The sequence below is a fragment of the Anomaloglossus baeobatrachus genome, chromosome 10, assembly GCF_048569485.1.
Source record: "Anomaloglossus baeobatrachus isolate aAnoBae1 chromosome 10, aAnoBae1.hap1, whole genome shotgun sequence".
NCBI classification, from domain to species: domain Eukaryota; kingdom Metazoa; phylum Chordata; class Amphibia; order Anura; family Aromobatidae; genus Anomaloglossus; species Anomaloglossus baeobatrachus.
In genome coordinates, this window is record NC_134362.1 from 165705803 (window position 1) to 165725316 (window position 19514).

General features: G+C 48.3%; 1 protein-coding gene across 1 annotated transcript in view; it reads left to right on the forward strand.

Annotated features, from left to right (window-relative positions):
• The window catches only part of DNAAF1 (dynein axonemal assembly factor 1), a 61188-nt gene extending 45680 nt beyond the window's left edge, over positions 1 to 15508 (forward strand). The window contains exons 9-12 of the mRNA XM_075326831.1: positions 531 to 637; positions 7826 to 7900; positions 11526 to 11799; positions 15283 to 15508. Coding sequence (XP_075182946.1) covers positions 531 to 637; positions 7826 to 7900; positions 11526 to 11799; positions 15283 to 15371 — 545 coding nt within the window. The 3' untranslated portion in view covers positions 15372 to 15508. The remainder of the gene's footprint in view (positions 1 to 530; positions 638 to 7825; positions 7901 to 11525; positions 11800 to 15282) is intronic.
• The last annotated feature ends 4006 nt before the right edge of the window (positions 15509 to 19514 follow it).

A 19514-nucleotide genomic window follows, 5' to 3' on the forward strand; every position in this document is an offset into this window, starting at 1 on the left:
GCGACCCTCTCTCAGAGCTGAATGTGGCTGACCAGCCTCTCTCAAAACTGAATGTGGCTCGCAATCCTCTCTCAGAGCTGAATGTGACTCGCACCCTCCCTCAGAGCTGAATGTGGCTGACCAGCCTCTCTCAGAACTCAATGTGGCTCTCTCAGAGCTGGATGCATCTTGCGACCCTCTCTCAGAGCTGGATGTGGCTCGGGACCTTCTCTCAGCTGGATGTGGCTCGCGACCCTCTCTCAGAGCTGGATGTGGCTCGCGACCCTATCTCAGAGCTGGATGTGGTTCGCGACCCCCCCCTCTCAGAGCTGGATGCGGCTTGCAACCCTCTCTCAGAGCTGGTTGAGGCTCGCGATCCTTTGACTAATATTACCATCTGCACCTTTTTCTTTTTGGACGCAGTTTATTTTAAATCCAGTGTGAACGCTTCCTTAAAGGGGTTACAAAAAAATACAAAAAAAGTATAATATTATTTTCATCTTTGAATCTATAGTTGCTTCACAACTGATCCCATTATATTTTATCTTTAGAATCACAGGAGGAGATGAATAAGGAAGGTTCTCTGACCACTGGACTGGCTGATGATGGAGAGATAGAGATTGTCCCTCTGAAGGCCACCGACAGGCTGTATATTGATGTATGTGGGACCTGACAGCTCACCAATTACCTAAATTATTATCAAAACTATGTGTTATGAATCGACTGAATAGTGCCACTTGTGCTGTTGCTGAAGACCTCTGTGTCAGTCATCTTAGCCCTCGGGTGAAAATCAGCCTGTGGCCAGTGTTCATAAAGGGGACAGTGATTTTTTTTCAGCATACAGCAATACTATAGCATCGCAGTGTATAGAACAAGTGATCAGTTGATGACAGGTTCAAGTCCCCTAAGGAGACTAACAAATACAGTGAAAATTTAAAAAAATATATGTTTTAAAAAATATGAAAAAGAATAAAAAAATATAAAAGTTCAAATTTATTTTTTTTTATTTCTTAATTTCTAATGTGGCAAAGGGGGGGGGCTTTTACCATAATAAAAATTAAGAAATAAAAAAAATAACTGCCAGGTCAGTTTTATCTTAAAATGAACGTCGGAAATGAAAATCAATTGTAGAATTCCACTTTTCTTTGTCGCTCCATTGGGAGACCCAGACAATTGGGGTGTATAGCTTCTGCCTCCGGAGGCCACACAAAGTATTACACTTTAAAAAGTGTAACCCCTCCCCTCTGCCTATACACCCTCCCGTGGCTCACGGGCTCCTCAGTTTTTATGCTTTGTGTTGAAGGAGGCACACATTCACTCGAGCTCCCATTTTAGTCAGCAGCAGCTGCTGATTGTATCGGATGGAAGAAAAGAGGGCCCCCACAGGGCCCCCGGCATGCTCCCTTCTTACCCCACTAAGTCGGCGGTGCTGTTAAGGTTGAGGTACCCATTGCGGGTACAGAGGCTGGAGCCACATGCCGTTTTCCTTCCCCATCCCTTAGAGGCTCTGGGAGAAGTGGGATCCTAACCGGTCATCCATTCCCTGGGACCGGGCTCCCTCCGCAGCCCCTGTGGGAATCTGACGGACAGGAGACTTGGTATCATCAGGGACAGGGCCCTGCATCTAAAGGTACTCTGTGTCCCCTTGGGGACGGTGCATGGAGCGCTTGGTCTCAGACGCTGCAGCGGCTGCTGTATTTTTATGACGACCGGGACTACCGCGCCGACCGCGCCTGTTTGCCGGCCGCGGTATTAAATTTAGTCCCCGGCTTCATGCGGCCTAGTGCCATAACTCCCGCCCCCGGGCCTGCCAGTCAGGGGTAAGGACGGGACGGTCGACCTGACGTCGACAGTGAGGGCTGGAGCACACTTTAGGTGTCCTCCTCCCCCCTCACTAATCACTGTGGGGCACCAGATTCCCGCACTTTATTAGTCGCCGCCCACGGCTCCCTCCTTCCCTGAGAACGCCGGCAGCCATGTTTTAAACACATTCTGCCGGTGGAGGACTTATGGCTGCAGCTCTGGGAGACCCAAGGCAGGGAATCTGGTGGACACACACCGCTTTGGGCGGTCGGTAAGCCACACCGGTCACCCGGTGCTGGTCCCCCTAGGGTGCCGAAGTGTGTATATATATATATATATATATATTTGTATACATTTTCTCTGTTCGGCCGCATTGTTTTGCTTTTGGCTATATACCCTCAGTGATCACTCTCCTAGGAGACAACAGCATGTCGTTCACAAGGAGCAAGGGTGCCAAGACACAGGGTTATTTTGCAACCTGTACCTCTTGTGCGGCTATGCTACCTGCAGGGGCCACCTACCCTCACTGTGAGCAATGCTTGGGCCCTGTGGCACTCGCTCAGCCGGAGCCTCGGGCACTGGTGGGACCCTCGGCTCAGGTAGAACCGCCGGCTTCCCCTGTCCAGGTGGCAGGGACAGAGTTTGCAGTTTTAGCTGAGAAACTCTCTGAGTCACTTTCACAATCCATGGCTCAGTCTATGGACAAATGGTCTGCTAAGATACTAGAAGCCTTGCAGTCCAGACCGGCCCTTACACAGGCCCCGGGCACTGCGGGATCATCGCCCCCAGGCCCCTCTCGGTCTGCGCCGCAGCGTGCTCCCGGGGTGGCCCCTAGGTATCACGTGGAGGACTCCGGCACGGACCGCAGTCCCAGACCGGCTAAGCCGACTCGCTGGGAATCTTCCCCGACTTCATCACGCTGTTCGGGGTCTCAGCTTGAGGACTCTCTGGAGGATGAGGCGGAGGTCGCAGCCCAGGGTTCTGACCCTGACGTTGCTCTCAATCTTGATACACCTGAAGGGGACGCCATAGTAAATGACCTTATAGTGTCCATCAACCAGGTGCTAGATCTTTCTCCCCCAACTCCACCTGTAGAGGAGTCGGCTTCACAGCAGGAGAAACACCAGTTTAGGTTTCCCAAACGTACACGGAGTGCTTTTTTCGATCACTCTAACTTCAGAGATGCTGTCCAGAAGCACAGAGCTTTTCCGGACAAGCGCTTTACTAAGCGCCTTAATGACACACGTTACCCCTTCCCCTCTGACGTAGTTAAGGGTTGGGCTCAATGTCCCAAGGTGGATCCTCCAGTCTCTAGACTGGCGGCTAGATCCGTAGTATCAGTGGCTGACGGTTCATCTCTCAAGGATGCCACTGACAGGCAGATAGAGCTCCTAATGAAATCCATCTATGAAGCCACAGGCGCGTCTTTTGCCCCGGCCTTTGCAGCCGTGTGGGCACTCCAAGCTATCTCAGCTTGTCTGTCTGAGATTAATGCGGTCACACGTACCTCTGCTCCGCAAGTAGCGTCTTTGACTTCTCAGGCGTCGGTATTTTCATCCTATGCCATGAATGCCGTCCTGGACTCTGCTAGCCGTACAGCGGTAGCATCCGCCAATTCGGTGGCAGTCCGCAGGGCCATGTGGCTACGCGAATGGAAGGCAGACTCTGCTTCCAAGAAGTTCTTAACCGGTTTGCCATTTTCTGGCGACCGTTTGTTTGGCGAGCGATTGGATGAAATTATTAAGCAATCCAAGGGAAAGGACTCGTCCTTACCCCAGTCCAAACCAAACAGACCTCAGCAACGGAAAATTCAAGCGAGGTTTCGGTCCTTTCGGCCCTCAGCCAGATCCCAATCCTCCTCGTCCAACAGGCCACAGAAGAGCCAGAGGAACTCTTCTGCATGGCGGTCTAAGTCACATCCTCCAAAGACCGCCGGAGGCACCGTCTCCAAGGCGGCCTCCTCATGACTTTCGGCCTCCCCAAACCGCATCCTCGGTCGGTGGCAGGCTCTCCCGCTTTGGCGACGCCTGGTGGCCACATGTCCAAGACCGATGGGTGAGAGACATTCTGTCTCACGGTTACAGGATAGAGTTCAGCTCTCGTCCTCCGACTCGTTTCTTCAGAACATCTCCGCCCCCCGAGCGAACCGATGAACTTTTTCAGGCGGTGAACACGCTGAAGACAGAAGGAGTTGTGATCCCCGTTCCCCTTCAGGAACGTGGTCGCGGTTTTTACTCCAACTTGTTCGTGGTGCCAAAAAAAGGACGGATCATTCCGTCCCGTTTTGGACCTCAAACTGCTCAACAGGCATGTGAGAACCAGACGGTTTCGCATGGAATCTCTCCGCTCTGTCATCGCTTCGATGTCCCAAGGAGACTTCCTAGCATCAATCGACATCAGGGATGCTTATCTCCATGTGCCGATCGCACCAGAGCATCAACGCTTCCTGCGTTTCGCCATCGGGGACGAACACCTTCAGTTTGTGGCACTGCCTTTCGGCCTGGCGACAGCCCCACGGGTCTTCACCAAGGTCATGGCATCCGTTGTGGCAGTCCTACACTCTCAGGGCCACTCGGTGATCCCTTACTTAGACGATCTCCTAGTCAAGGCACCCTCCCGGGTGGCATGTCAACACAGCCTGACCGTTGCTCTGGAGACTCTCCAGAGGTTCGGGTGGATCATCAATTTCCCAAAGTCAAAATTGACTCCGACCCAATCACTGACTTACCTCGGGATGGAGTTTCATACTCTCTCAGCGATAGTCAAGCTACCGCTGGACAAACAGCGTTCGCTGCAGACAGGGGTGCACTCTCTTCTTCGGGCCCAGTCACACCCTTTGAGACGCCTTATGCACTTCCTGGGGAAGATGGTGGCAGCAATGGAGGCAGTCCCCTTTGCGCAGTTTCATCTGCGTCCACTCCAATGGGACATTCTCCGCAAATGGGACAGGAGGTCGACGTCCCTAGACAGGAACGTCTCTCTTTCTCTGGCAGCCAAAACCTCTCTTCAGTGGTGGCTTCTTCCCACTTCTCTGTCGAAGGGAAAATCCTTCCTGCCCCCATCCTGGGCTGTGGTCACGACGGACGCGAGTCTGTCAGGGTGGGGAGCAGTTTTTCTCCACCACAGGGCTCAGGGAACCTGGACTCCGACAGAGTCCTCCCTTCAGATCAATGTTCTGGAAATAAGGGCAGTGTATCTAGCCCTAAAGGCGTTCCATCGGTGGCTGGAGGGCAGGCAGATCCGCATACAGTCGGACAACGCCACGGCGGTCGCGTACATCAACCACCAGGGCGGCACGCGCAGCCGTCAAGCCTTCCAAGAAGTTCGGCGGATTCTGCTGTGGGCGGAGACCACAGCCTCCACCATCTCCGCAGTTCACATCCCGGGCGTAGAAAACTGGGAAGCAGACTTTCTCAGTCGCCAGGGCATGGACGCAGGGGAATGGTCTCTTCACCCGGACGTGTTTCAAGAGATCTGTTGCCGCTGGGGAACGCCGGACGTCGATCTCATGGCGTCTCGGCACAACAACAAAGTCCCGGCATTCATGGCACGGTCTCAGGATCACAGAGCTCTGGCGGCGGACGCATTAGTTCAGGATTGGTCGCAGTTTCGACTGCCTTATGTATTTCCTCCTCTGGCAATGCTGCCCAGAGTGTTACGCAAGATCAGGTCCGACTGCTGCCGCGCCATCCTCGTCGCTCCAGACTGGCCGAGGAGGTCGTGGTACCCGGATCTGTGGCACCTCACGGTGGGTCAACCGTGGGCACTCCCAGACCGACCAGATTTGCTGTCTCAAGGGCCATTTTTCCATCTGAATTCTGCGGCCCTCAACCTGACTGTGTGGCCATTGAGTCCTGGCTCCTAGCGTCCTCAGGGTTATCTCAAGATGTCATTGCCACTATGAGACAGGCCAGGAAACCAATGTCCGCCAAGATCTATCACAGGGCTTGGAGGATCTTCTTATCCTGGTGCTCTGATAAGGGTTTTACCCCCTGGCCGTTTGCCTTACCCACTTTTCTTTCCTTCCTTCAATCTGGAATGGACAAGGGTTTGTCTCTCGGCTCTCTCAAGGGACAAGTATCGGCGCTTTCCGTGTTTTTTCAAAAACGTCTAGCCAGGCTTCCGCAGGTCCGCATGTTCCTGCAGGGAGTTTGCCACATAGTCCCACCTTACAAGCGGCCGCTGGAACCCTGAGATCTTAACAGGGTTCTAAGGGCTCTTCAGAAACCACCTTTCGAGCCACTGCGGGATGTCTCTCTATCACGTCTTTCGCAGAAGGTGGCTTTTCTAGTGGCAGTTACATCGCTCCGTAGAGTGTCGGAGCTTGCAGCGCTGTCATGCAAAGCCCCCTTCCTGGTTTTTCACCAGGATAAGGTGGTTCTGCGTCCGGTCCCGGAATTCCTCACTAAGGTGGTATCCCCTTTTCATCTCAATCAGGATATCTCCTTACCTTCATTTTGCCCTCATCCAGTTCACCAATGTGAAAAGGATTTGCACTTGTTAGATCTAGTGAGAGCACTCCGGCTCTACGTGTCTCGCACGGCGCCACTGCGCCGTTCTGATGCGCTCTTTGTCCTTGTCGCTGGCCAGCGTAAGGGGTCGCAGGCTTCCAGGTCAACCTTGGCTCGGTGGATCAAGGAACCTATTTTTGAAGCCTACCGTTCTTCGGGGCTTCCGATTCCTTCAGGGCTGAAAGCCCATTCTACCAGAGCCGTGGGTGCGTCCTGGGCATTGCGGCACCAGGCTACGGCTCAGCAGGTGTGTCAGGCGGCTACCTGGTCTAGTCTGCACACTTTCACAAAACACTATCAGGTGCATACCTACGCTTCGGCAGATGCCAGTCTAGGTAGGCGAGTCCTTCAGGCGGCGGTTGCCCACCTGTAAGAGGGGGCCGTTTTCGGTTCTTTTTATCGGGGTATTCTTTTACCCACCCAGGGACTGCTTTTGGACGTCCCAATTGTCTGGGTCTCCCAATGGAGCGACAAAGAAGAAGGGAATTTTGTTTACTTACCGTAAATTTCTTTTCTTCTAGCTCCTATTGGGAGACCCAGCACCCGCCCCTGTTCCCTTCGGGCTGTTGTTCTTTTGTGTACACATGTTGTTCATGTTGATTTGTTCCTTTGGTTCATGGTTTCAGTTCTCCGAACATCCTTCGGATTGAATTTACCTTAGACCATTTATAAGTTTCCTCCTTCCTGCTTTTGCACCAAAACTGAGGAGCCCGTGAGCCACGGGAGGGTGTATAGGCAGAGGGGAGGGGTTACACTTTTTAAAGTGTAATACTTTGTGTGGCCTCCGGAGGCAGAAGCTATACACCCCAATTGTCTGGGTCTCCCAATAGGAGCTAGAAGAAAAGGAATTTACGGTAAGTAAACAAAATTCCCTTCTTTTTGCTGGTTTGCAAAATTTAAATTTTTTTTCTGCTTTCCATTCCATCACATGTAGTGATAGGCAAATAGTAGCTATTCGTGTTTGCATAATGCTTACCGAATACCAAGTACTATCCCAGTATTTGTAACAACAGAAAAATGCTCGGGTTCCCCATTGACTTGCATTAGGTTCATTATTCATGACGAATACCGGAATAGAAGTTTCAGATGCATTATGAAGAATTCGAACCCCAATAGTTACTATTCGCCTATCACTAATCATATGATAAAAGAGATTGTGTCATTCAAAAGTACAACTTGTCGAGTTGTACTTTTGAATGACACAATCTTCAAATTCCCTTATCTAATAGTGCATGAAAATAAGATCGCGCGGTATATTTTTTTCACGAACCCATAAACGTGCATTGCCGATTTTTATCCTGCACTTGGAGCGAGATCGGACATGTCTGCACGATTTTACATAGAGATCACACAAAATCATAGACATGTGAATGACCCCATAGACTTTAATAGGTATGAGTGCTATCCATGAAAATCACACAGAACACTCCTATGAGAAAAATTGACGTGTGAACGAGGCCTACGGTCAATTTTTGCTAATAAATTGCTCAATGTAAACTTAACTCTTTGCCCACTGATTGTCTATTATTCAGGATTTGCCCGATTTGGAAGATGTGGACATTAATGAGCTGTCCCCGAATATGCTGGAGAACATCACTACTAACCAGGTAAGTGTAAAGGCCCCTGTCACACACAGAGATAAATCTGCGGCAGATTTGTGGTTGCAGTGAAATTGTGGACAATTAGTGCCAGGTTTGTGGCTGTGTACAAATAGAACAATATGTCCATGATTTCACTGCAACCACAGATCTGCCAAAGATTTATCTCTGTGTGGGATGGGGTCTTTAGGGTGCGTGCCCATGATCAGTGTTTGCAGCATTTTGGATGTAGCGTGTTTTTGCTGTGTCCAAAACGCATCGTTGTACAGTACAAGCACAGTGGACGGGATTACTAGACTTCCCGTGCCCACTGTGCCTGTTTTTTCTGCAGCAAACACTGACTTGCGGTGCGGCTTTCCAGACCACAGCATGTCAATTGTTTGCTGCGGATTCGCATGCGTCCTTCATAGGGAGAACACAGCAACGGACCGCAGCGCTCCGAAACCTGATCGTGGGCACAGTCAGCTGCGGTCTCCTATTCTTCTGCGGAGGAGACTCGTGGCCCCGCAGGTAAGGACCCGCCGCGTCCAGAACGCAGTGAGTCCTGATCATGGGCACATATCGTTATCATACATATTACAGTATTCTGTGGATGAGATTTTTTTAACCGACGTCACTGAGAGATAAATATCTGTGCAGATTTTCACTGCAGATTACACTCATTGAAATGCATTACTCACTACCAGCATGGAGACAATGGATAAATATACACTAGATACAAGCAGATTCATAGATTACGTGATCAATTGTCTGGTGAACGATATGGATGCCGCCATACGCACGTTAATCCATTTTGAAGTCGATGAATCTGCTCATACCGGTTCAGTGACAACTAGCGAGGAAACAGATCTTTGTAACAACGTCCTGGAAACATTCCCTCATAGAAAGGTCACAATTGTACCGGCAGCTATCAGATCAAAATAGCAATCCCTTGACAGCAATTTTTCATTTCTCTGCTCTCATTATTTACCTCCTCACTGTCTAAGATATATGTGGGGAGGAATTGTAAAAAAAAAGACGCAACCCCCCCCCCCAGAGATATCTGTATTGTTTTTTGACAGTGGAAATAGCATTTTTTTTCCTCTACTACTTAGAGCAGATTCCGCCTAAAAAACATGTGCACATATCCCTTACATTCTGCTCTTGACTAAGCCTTGATTCACAGATTCTTGTTTCATGGTCCGATTACGGAACATAATGGACATTATCTATCATGGGTCTCCTGATAGGCCTATATGAGGCTGAGGAGTTGTGATCTGGAGCTCCATAGCCGCTCTATGTATACTGCAAAACATGGATGTGTGAATCCACAATAAAGCTTATTCAGTCAGCAATTGTCACTATTAGTGATGAGCGAGCACTACCATGCTGAGGTGCTTGGTACTCATCACGAGCAATCGGACGCTCGGATGGGAGTAACTTTTGTAGAGTGGAAGTCAATGAAGAAATTGAGTAATTTTCCGGAAAAATCTGGAAAAATGCTCGTGTTCCTCATTTTCTTCCATTATTCTTGGGTAGTCAAGTCATGCCCATTCGAGTGTCTAACTGATCGTTATGCCCGCTCATCACTAGTTATGAGTACTGAGCACCCGAGCATGGTAGTGCCCGCTCATCACTAGTTATGAGTACTGAGCACCTGAGCATAGTAGTGCCCGCTTATCACTAGTTACGAGTACAGAGCACCCGAGCATGATAGTGCCCGTTCATCACTAGTTACGAGTACCGAGCACCCGAGCATGGTAGTGTCTGCTCATCACTAGTTACGAGTACCGAGCACCCGAGCATGGTAGTGCCCGCTTATCACTAGTTACGAGTACAGAGCACCCGAGCATGATAGTGCCCGCTCATCACTAGTTACGAGTACAGAGCATCTGAGCATGATAGTGCCCGCTCATCACTAGTTACGAGTACTGAGCACCCGAGCATGGTAGTGTCTGCTCATCACTAGTTACGAGTGCCGAGCACTTGAGCATGGTAGTGCCCGCTCATCACTAATCAGATTCAAGTACACTTCACATTCATAAGCATGTATATTTAAATGAAAAGCATCTATGGTCAAATCTTGACATATAGCCAGCGTCTGAGACTACTTTGATTTATGAATCAGAGATGAAGAGTTATACATTTCCACGGAGAAAGGGAGGAACGATGGATGTAGGAGGGAGCTGCGTGAGCCGCCAATCAGGCTGCCGATAACCCAACAAACGATGCAAAACGCTCGTATGTCAGATGAAATGATCTTTTGGTCTGCACAAAAGATTGTCATTCTCGGCAGCACAACCTTCTGTGTAAGGAGGACCTATGCTATAGAGAACTATGGCAGCATATGAGCAGTGAACAATCTATTACCGATTGTTCAGTATGGATCTGAAGCAGGCTCAGCCTGTGTATTCGAGCTATTAAAAGACCGCCAACTTGCAAGTATTAGAAAAACAAAGACCAAGTACAGCGAACCTCATAATGATGGAATGATTCACGCTGGCTGGACTCACGCTGGCTGGACTCACGCTGGCTGGATTCACGCTGGCTGGACTCACCCTGGCTGGACTCACCCTGGCTGGACTCACGCTGGCTGGATTCACGCTGGCTGGATTCACGCTGGCTGGACTCACGCTGGCTGGACTCACGCTGGCTGGACTCACGCTGGCTGGATTCACGCTGGCTGGACTCACCCTGGCTGGATTCACGCTGGCTGGATTCACGCTGGCTGGATTCACGTTGGCTGGACTCACGCTGGCTGGACTCACGCTGGCTGGACTCACGCGGGCTGGACTCACGCGGGCTGGACTCACGCGGGCTGGACTCACGCTGGCTGGACTCACGCTGGCTGGACTCACTCTGGCTGGACTCACGCGGGCTGGACTCACGCTGGCTGGCTTGCTTGCTGGGACATTGATGAGTGAAGCCCTACCTGGCAGATTTATATACCTTTCCTAATTGGGGGCTGGCTAGCTAATTTGATACTCAATAATAAATTGGAGCATGCTCAGTTAAAAAAAACAGAATCTGTTGCCAGATTCCGTCATTTAACGGGTTACGACGCATCCTGCGCCCATAGGTTTCCATTCTACCAAACAACAGACGGTGACTGATCCGTCACTGTCCAATTTTTCGACGTAGACAAAAAAACATTACTTTGTCCGTTGTCGCCGTTCGCCGGACAAACAATTTTCGACGGATCCATTGAGCGATGGATGAAGCGTGAGGCCATCCGTTGTAATCCATCGCTAATACAAGGATGAGGAAAAAAACGGATCCAGCGGCATCAGTCACCGGATCTGTTTTTTTTTTCAAAATTCGACGAATTGTGACTAACGGCAAAAAACTGATGTGTGAAAGGGGCCTTAGCCTCATTTTACAGCCATTCCCTTGTATTGAGCAAGGTCAATCACGTTTAGTCGGAATGTGGCCAAAGTATGGATGTTGCATATTTTGCTGTCAAATAACCACCCACTCACGCCACTAACACCAGCATTGTTCGCGCTATGAGGATTCAAAAGTCTGCGGACACATATAGTGATTGCAGACGTTTAGAAAAAAATAAGACAATCCCTTTAAGCTCCATGAAAATGACAGCTGCCAGTTTTTCAAGCTCTTGTCATGACTTTCTTTATCTGTCGTGCCCTGTGTTCAGGTGTATCGTCCAAAGATTGAAGTGATATCTGGAGACAGCGATGAGAGTGATGGCGAGTGGGAGAAGGAAGACATGACCACCGGCAGTGAGGACAACGAGCACCCGACACGCCATCCACTAAGTATATTTGCTCCAATTGCTAATGAGCTGTCATCGTCTAACAATATTCAACCAGATGCTGCCACATCCAAGACTAGCAGTCCCCTCATCCAGGAAATAAGTCATGACCGGTTGGATGAAAGTCAGAATTGGAAGGAAGATCTGGAATCACTGGGTAATTAATTTGTATTTTATCTAGTATCCACAAAACATATACAGTTGCACACTGAAATGCTATCAATGAATAAGGAAACTCTGGTATTGCATTACTGCTACAGGAATATTTGAAAAAAAGAGAGATATTTAGCTTATGTATTGGCCAATGCATGGAAGCCCAGTCACCACGGCAAGGTAATCTGTGTATACCGGGAACCTAACCTGAAATGCCACTATCTGGGTTAAAAACCTTCATGTCTGAGCAGCTAGACTAAGATGTAGACTTAGGTTTCCCCTAAAAGAACTGAAACCATTGCATCCAGAGGAGAGCTGGACTAATGGATGACTACAGATGGAGCAAACTTCTAAATTTTTATTTGTATATCACCAACATATACCGCAGCTCTTTACAATTCAGATGGTTCATATACAAACAATATCAGACATTACATAACACATGGATTCTAAGGGGAGAAATGTTTCTCACACTTTTAGGGTTGCTAATCCAAATAGGTGGCTCTAGACTTCCAGTCATTTTCCTCTCGGACGTTGCTAGTTGCGTATATAAATTCCCAGGGGAGCATTGTATGGCTTATAAGTCTCCCTATTCGAACTTGGTGCTCTCCGCAGTGCAAACTCTTCCCCCTTATACCTCCATTCAGAGGCTACTCATCCAGTCAAATCAGACCTCCTGCTTTGCACTGGTGATAAACAAACACCCCGAAACATGTGTCTGCTAATGGAGCATCTTTTTTGACTAAGTTATGTGACAGGACTTATTAAAGGTTTAATATTGACTTTTAAAATTGCTACCTGTAATAGGGGGAATAAAGTTCAAATCCGTTTTCTCACCAAAGAGGCTGTTTGCTGAATAACACATACCATATTTTTCGGATTATAAGAAATTTGGGAGGAAAATCAGGGGTGCGTCTTATAATCTGAATGTTGTTTACCAGGAAGTGGTGGAAAGGGGGAAGCAGGCAGCAAATGGTAATGCTGCAGGCGCTATACTGGGGCTACGGGCGCTGTGCTGGGGCTACGGGCGCTGTGCTGGAGCTACCGGCGCTGTGCTGGAGTTGTGGGCGCTGTGCTGGGGCTGTGGGCGCTGTGCTGGGGCTGTGATTGCTGTGCTGGGACTGAGCGCTGTGCTGGGACTGTGGATCCTGTGCTGGAGCTGCTGTGCTGCGGGCGGTGAGGCAGGAGCTCAAGATCTCAGCTCAAGATCTCATCTGCACAAGCGCCGCCTCCGGCCCATTGATCTCCCAGCAGCGGACTTAAGGAGAACGATGCCCAGAGGTGGCGCGTGCGCAGACGAAATCTCAGCTTGTCATTAAGTCGATCGCTCAATCTGTGCATGCGCCAACTCTGGGATCCATTTCTTTCAAGCCCTCACCGCTGACAGTTTCTGGGTGCTGGCTGCCTCACAGTGCCCGCAGCGAGCATCTCGGACATCCGCCGCACCGCCCGCAGCATCACCCTGCTCCACCACCACCCCTGGTGCCTGTGACCCCACTCCATCACTGCTGCTGCAAACCTCCCCCTCCCACCCGGTAGGACAATACCAGATCATAAGACGGACCCATTGTTTTTACCTTTTTGTCTCTAAATTTCTGGTGTGTCTTATATAGCATACCATGCCTGAGGAAGAGACCTGAGATGTCTCGAAAGCTTGCTTCATAACATCATCATATATTTTATTTTCGTTAGCCATTAAAAGGTATCACAACTACAAAATTTTAATTTTGTTTCTCTTACTGAGAGCAATCAATCATTTTTCAACTGGCTAACATGGTACCGAAACCTTTTTCTTTTATATAATCCGGTGCGTTTTATAAACCGAAAAGTATGGTACAATCAGAATCAGTTGAGTTCTTCACCCTGCAGAATTTCTGCCCCCTCTCCGCACTTTACTTGCTTTTTCGTATTACTTTTTTGGGTGCGTTTTTATCGTGTTTTTGACGCTGCATTTTTTTATGTCTGTGTTTAGCGTGTCATCCTTTTAAATAAAGCTGTATTGTTTTTGAAACCTCTTGTTTTTTTACATCATTAGATGTGGAATACATGCATTTTTGGTGCGTTTTCACCGCGCAAACGCACAAAAAGCGCACATACGTCTTTTCCGCACCTAAAGGGTTCTTTACATGCTGCGACATCGCTAGCGATCTCGTTAGCGATGTGACACGCCAGATCGCAGATGAGATCTGCCAAGATTGCACATGTGACCGGCGCTATAAAAACGACCTATGTGTGATCTCGGCAGATCGCATCTGCGATCTGGCGTGTCACATCGCTAACGAGATCGCTAGCGATGTCGCAGCGTGTAAATCACCCTTAAGGCATGTTTATGGGGAAAATCCATATAGAAAACTGAGGCTTACCGCAACAAAAAATTGACATGCTGCGGCTTGGAAAACGCACCACAGATCAGTTTACGGAGCGTAAAAAAGGAGTGCAGAGGACATGAGACTTCTATTAATCCCATCCACTTTGCTTGTACTGTAAAACGCGCCTAGAACTCGAGTAACACTGATCATGGGAACGTCCCCTTATAACATCTAAACCACAGAAAGCTACAGGTGTTATTTTTATATGGGCTAAGGCTGCTTTCACACTACGTTTTTTTAGCATGCGTCATGAACGTTTTTTTGCTGCAAAAGCGGATCCTGTTTTTGCAAAGAAAAACGCATGCAAACGCATGTGTTATTTTGCAGGATTTTGTCACTTTAAGTTTATGGGCGGGCATTGGATTCATGTGATTGGGAGTGAAGGGAACTGAACGTTAAAGACTGGGAGCCGTCATCTGACAGCTGCGGAGGCTTGTAACCAAGGTAAACATCGGGTAACTTGCTTGGATACCCGATATTTACATTGATTACGAGCATCTGCAGCTGCTAGGAGCAGGGCTGCCTGCTCCCTGCACACATAACCAAGGTAAACATTGGGTAACTAAGCCCGCGGTTAACCGATATTTACCTTGGTTACGAGCATCCTCCGCTCTTAGGCGGAGGAGAGAGGAGAGAGAGGGAGGGGGAGAGAGGGAGGGGGAGAGAGAGACTGATCACGCGAGGCTGGTTTCTGGGCATGCTCAGTAGAGCAAGCAGGATCCTGTCTATCAGCATGCCAGCATTCACATGCGTTTGCATGCTGTTTAGTCAGGATCCAGCAATTTGCTGTATTTGGACGCAGCTCAAAAACGCTACAAGTAGCATTTTTGAAAAAAGTTAAAAAACTGCAAGTCGCTGGATCCTCACTATAACGCACGCAAATGCAGGTGAACGCATGTTGACGCGAGTCCATTGCAAATGCATTGAAATGAAAACGCATTTGCACTGGATCCGTTTTTGCGTTAAAAAAACGTTCATGACGGATGTTAAAAAAACGTAGTGTGAAAGCAGCCTAAGTGGTTTAGTTAGTGTTTTGGGGGATGACAGACCCCCTAAAATATTTCTTCCACACATTGATTTAGTAATTAACTCTTCATAAATATTTTATTCCTTTGCAGAGAATTGGCGAAATGTGGATGAGACAGAGGAAGACTCCTCAACCCCCGGGAAGGAAAACAGAGAAGAATATGCCTATGATTTAGATTAAAAAGCAAGAACTGGGAAAGCGCTGGGTTGACAAGACTCAAATTATGTTCTATTATATGGTTTTATTGTTATATGGTTATTGTGCTTTTGTGGAGACACCTGTTTTCTATAGATGAATATGGTAAATAAAGTTTATTAAGAAATACACAAGAATTAAGTAAAGTCATTCTTTTCCCCTTTTTTTTTTTTTTTTTTTTTTTTTTTAGTGACCTTTATAACCAGACACTTTGTTACACCGTTTTGGTTACAAAGTGAGTGACCAATTAATACAAAGCTTTTATAAAATAGTAAAATGCGGAATAAATAAATTCAGAACCAGGAGTATAGAAATTTGATAGAGTTGGTTACATTGGTTGAAAAAAGCCCTAGCTCCATCTGGTTCAACCTTCCTCCACCAGTTATACATCTAATTACTTAATCTTTTATAACCCACAATGTTGTGTGTACTGAGGAAATCATCCAACCTCTTGTGGTCGGCATTCCACAGTCTGACCGCTCTAACTGTAAAGAGCTTTCCTAGTTAGCTGCCGGAATCGCTTTTCTTCCACTCGCAGTGAGTGTCCCCTGGTCCTTAGTACTGTCTTTGGAAGGAATAAGTCATGTGCCAGTCCTTTATATTGACCACACATATAAAAGAGATCTCTGAGACGTCTTTTTTCTACACTAAATAAATCCAACTTTCATTATGCTGAAAGTCTGTTTTACTGCCCATCAGACCTACTTCGATGCTATTTCAGGGAGAAGAAGACTTACCAGGGACTCCCATCACTGGAGTTGCATGTGGATTACGTCGGCACTTCAAGGAAATTTTTTTTAATAAATTGGTGAACGAGGGAAATTGTGGGGGAGTCTTTATTCAAATAAACTATTTTTCCCTGTGTGTTTTTTGTTTGTTTTTTTTAACTTTACACTTACTGGGTTGGTAATGGGGTATCAGATACATGCCTATCCATTACTATCCACTGGGATTGAAGCCAGCTGACAATTCACAGCTGACATCAACCCTAAAAATTTTACCTTTATTGCCACCGCACCAGGACAATTGGGAAGAGCCGGGCTAAGCACAAGAATTGCAAGATCTAATGTCATGCCACTTCTGGGGCTGCAATTTTTAGGCTGGGAAGGCCCAAATAACCATAGACCCTCCCAGTGTTAAATTATTAGCTCCCAACAATGCCCCCGCCGAGGCATGGGAGCGGAGGCGTGTGGATATGCCACACCGGGACCGGGCGCTACAGGGAAAATGTAAATTCTACTTATATGCTTGCTATAATCTAATCTGTCCCTCCTACGTCCACTCTCCCTGAGCTGCTCTATGCCAAGCATCGCACCCCTGGGTCTCATATAGGACCCAATGATCCGATGCAGCCAGCCAATCACAGTAATGCCAGTAGCCAAATTGGCTACAAAATTTCTGTGTATGGCTACAACATTACTGTGTATGGCAGGCAAACCCTGCATGTTTAGTGGCTGATAAACAGCAAACATGCGGGGCGAGGACTCGAGTATCACACTCGAACACCCCAATACTCGGCTTTTTAACTCTTCGTAAACTGACCTGCACGGGTTTCCTATCCGCAGCTTTCCAATTTGTCTTGCGGAGACGCCTGAATCTCCTGCGATGGAGAATGCAGCGAAAATACTCTGCATCCAGAACACCACATAAGCCCGATAATTGGCACGTACCCTAAGGCGGGCTTTGCACGCTCCGACATCGGTAACAATGTGTTACCGATGCTGCAGCGATAGTCCCGCCCCCGTCGCACGTGCGATATCTAGTGAAATCTGCTGTAGCGATTATTATCGCTACGGCAGCTTCACACGCACATACCTGCTGTGCGACGTCCCTCTGGCCGGCGACCCGCCTCCTTCCTAAGGGGGCGGGTCGTGTGGCGTCACAGCGACGTCACACGGCAGGCGGCCAATTGAAGCGGAGGGGCGGAGGGGCGGAGATGAGCAGGATGTAAACATCCTGCCCACCTCCGTCCTTCTCATTGCAGCCGGGAGGCAGGTAGGTGATGATCCTCGCTCCTGCGGCTTCACACACAGCGATGTGTGCTGCCGCTGGAGGGAGGAACAACATCGCACCTGTCGCTGCACCGGCATTATGGAAATGTCGGAGGCTGCAGCAATGATACGATAACGACGCTTTTGCGCTCGTTCATCGTATCAAAAAGGTTTTACACGTTGCGATATCAACTGCGACGCCGGATTTGCGTCACTTTCGATTTGACCCCATCGACATCGCACGTGCGATGTCGCAACGTGCAAAGCCCGCCTAAGACGCAGGACAGGAGCCCTCTAGTGTTATATAGTGAATGCTGCAAATAATTATGGGAGTTTCCTTGTGTATAAAGGTCACAATTTCATAAGTATCACCAATCAGGGTGGAGAGTTGTGGGATTTTGTTTTGTGATCATGTTACATGGAGCTGCTGTAGCCGGATGAACGAGATTTATGTTGATTAAAATAATGATTTTTTTTTTAACTGATGTTGTCTTTTACTGAGGAACAGGAAGGATTGCTTAAAATTAACTCCTTTGAAAATTATTTTCATCTATTAAATACTCATTTTAATATCCCATGCTTCACATCCAGCTTTCCAGGCTCATACACTCAGCTTTCCAGGCTCATACACTCAGCTTTCCGGGCTTACACACCCAACTTTCCAGGATCATACACTCAGCTTTCCGGGCTCACACACCCAGCTTTCCAGGCTCATACACTCAGCTTTCCAGGCTCATACACTCAGCTTTCCAGGCTCACACACTCAGCTTTCCAGGCTCACACACTCAGCTTTCCAAGCTCATACACTCAGCTTTCCAGGCTCACACACCAAGCTTTACAGGCTCATAAACTCGGCTTTCTAAGCTCAGATACTAAGCTATCCAGACTCACACACTCAGCTTTCCAGGCTCACATACCCAGCTTTCCAAGCTCATAGACTTTGCTTTCCAGGCTCATACACTCAGCTTTCCAGGCTCATACACTCAGCTTTCCAGGCTCACACACTCAGCTTTCCAGGCTCATACACTCAGCTTTCCGGGCTTACACACCCAACTTTCCAGGATCATACACTCAGCTTTCCCGGCTCACACACCCAGCTTTCCAGGCTCATACACTCAGCTTTCCAGGCTCACACACTCAGCTTTCCAGGCTCATACACTTAGCTTTCCAGACTCACACACTCAGCTTTCCAGACTCACACACTCAGCTTTCCAAGCTCATATACACAGCTTTCCAGGCTCACATACCCAGCTTTCCAGGCTCATACACTCAGCTTTCCAGGCTCACACACTCAGCTTTCCAAGCTCATACACTCAGCTTTCCAGGCTCACACACTCAGCTTTCCAAGCTCATACACTCAGCTTTCCAGGCTCACACACCAAGCTTTATAGGCTCATAAACTCGGCTTTCTAAGCTAGCCAGATACTAAGCTATCCAGACTCATACACCCAGTTTTCAAAGCTCATATACTCACTTTAGCAGGATCATACACCCAGCTTTCCAGACTCATATACCCTACTATCTAGACTCAAACACTCAGCTTTCCAGGCTTAAGCACCCTGCTTTCGACACTCATACACCCTGAATTATAATCACAGACACTCAGCTTTCCAGACTTGCACACCCAGCTTTATAAGCTCATACACTTTGCTTTCCAAGCTTACATACTAAGCTTTCCAGGATCATACACCCAGCTTTCCAGACACACATATCCTGCTTTTTAGGCTCAAACACTCAGCTTTCCAGGCTCATACACTCAGCTTTCCAGGCTGACACACCCAGCTTTCCAGGCTGACACACCCAGCTTTTCAGGCTGACACACCCAGCTTTCCAGGATCAAGGATCATACACTCAGACTTCCAGGATCATACGCCCTGCTAGCCAGACTCATACACCCAGCTATCCAGGCTCATAGACTCAGCTTTCCAGACTTACACACCCAACTTTCCAGGATCACACACTCAGATTTCCAGGCTAACACACCCAACTTTCCAGGCTCATACGTCCTGCTATCCAGGCTCATACACTCAGCTTTCCAGGCTCACACACTCAGCTTTCCAGGCTCACACACTCAGCTTTCCAGGCTGACATACCCAGCTTTCCAGGCTCATACACTCAGCTTTCCAGGCTCATACAC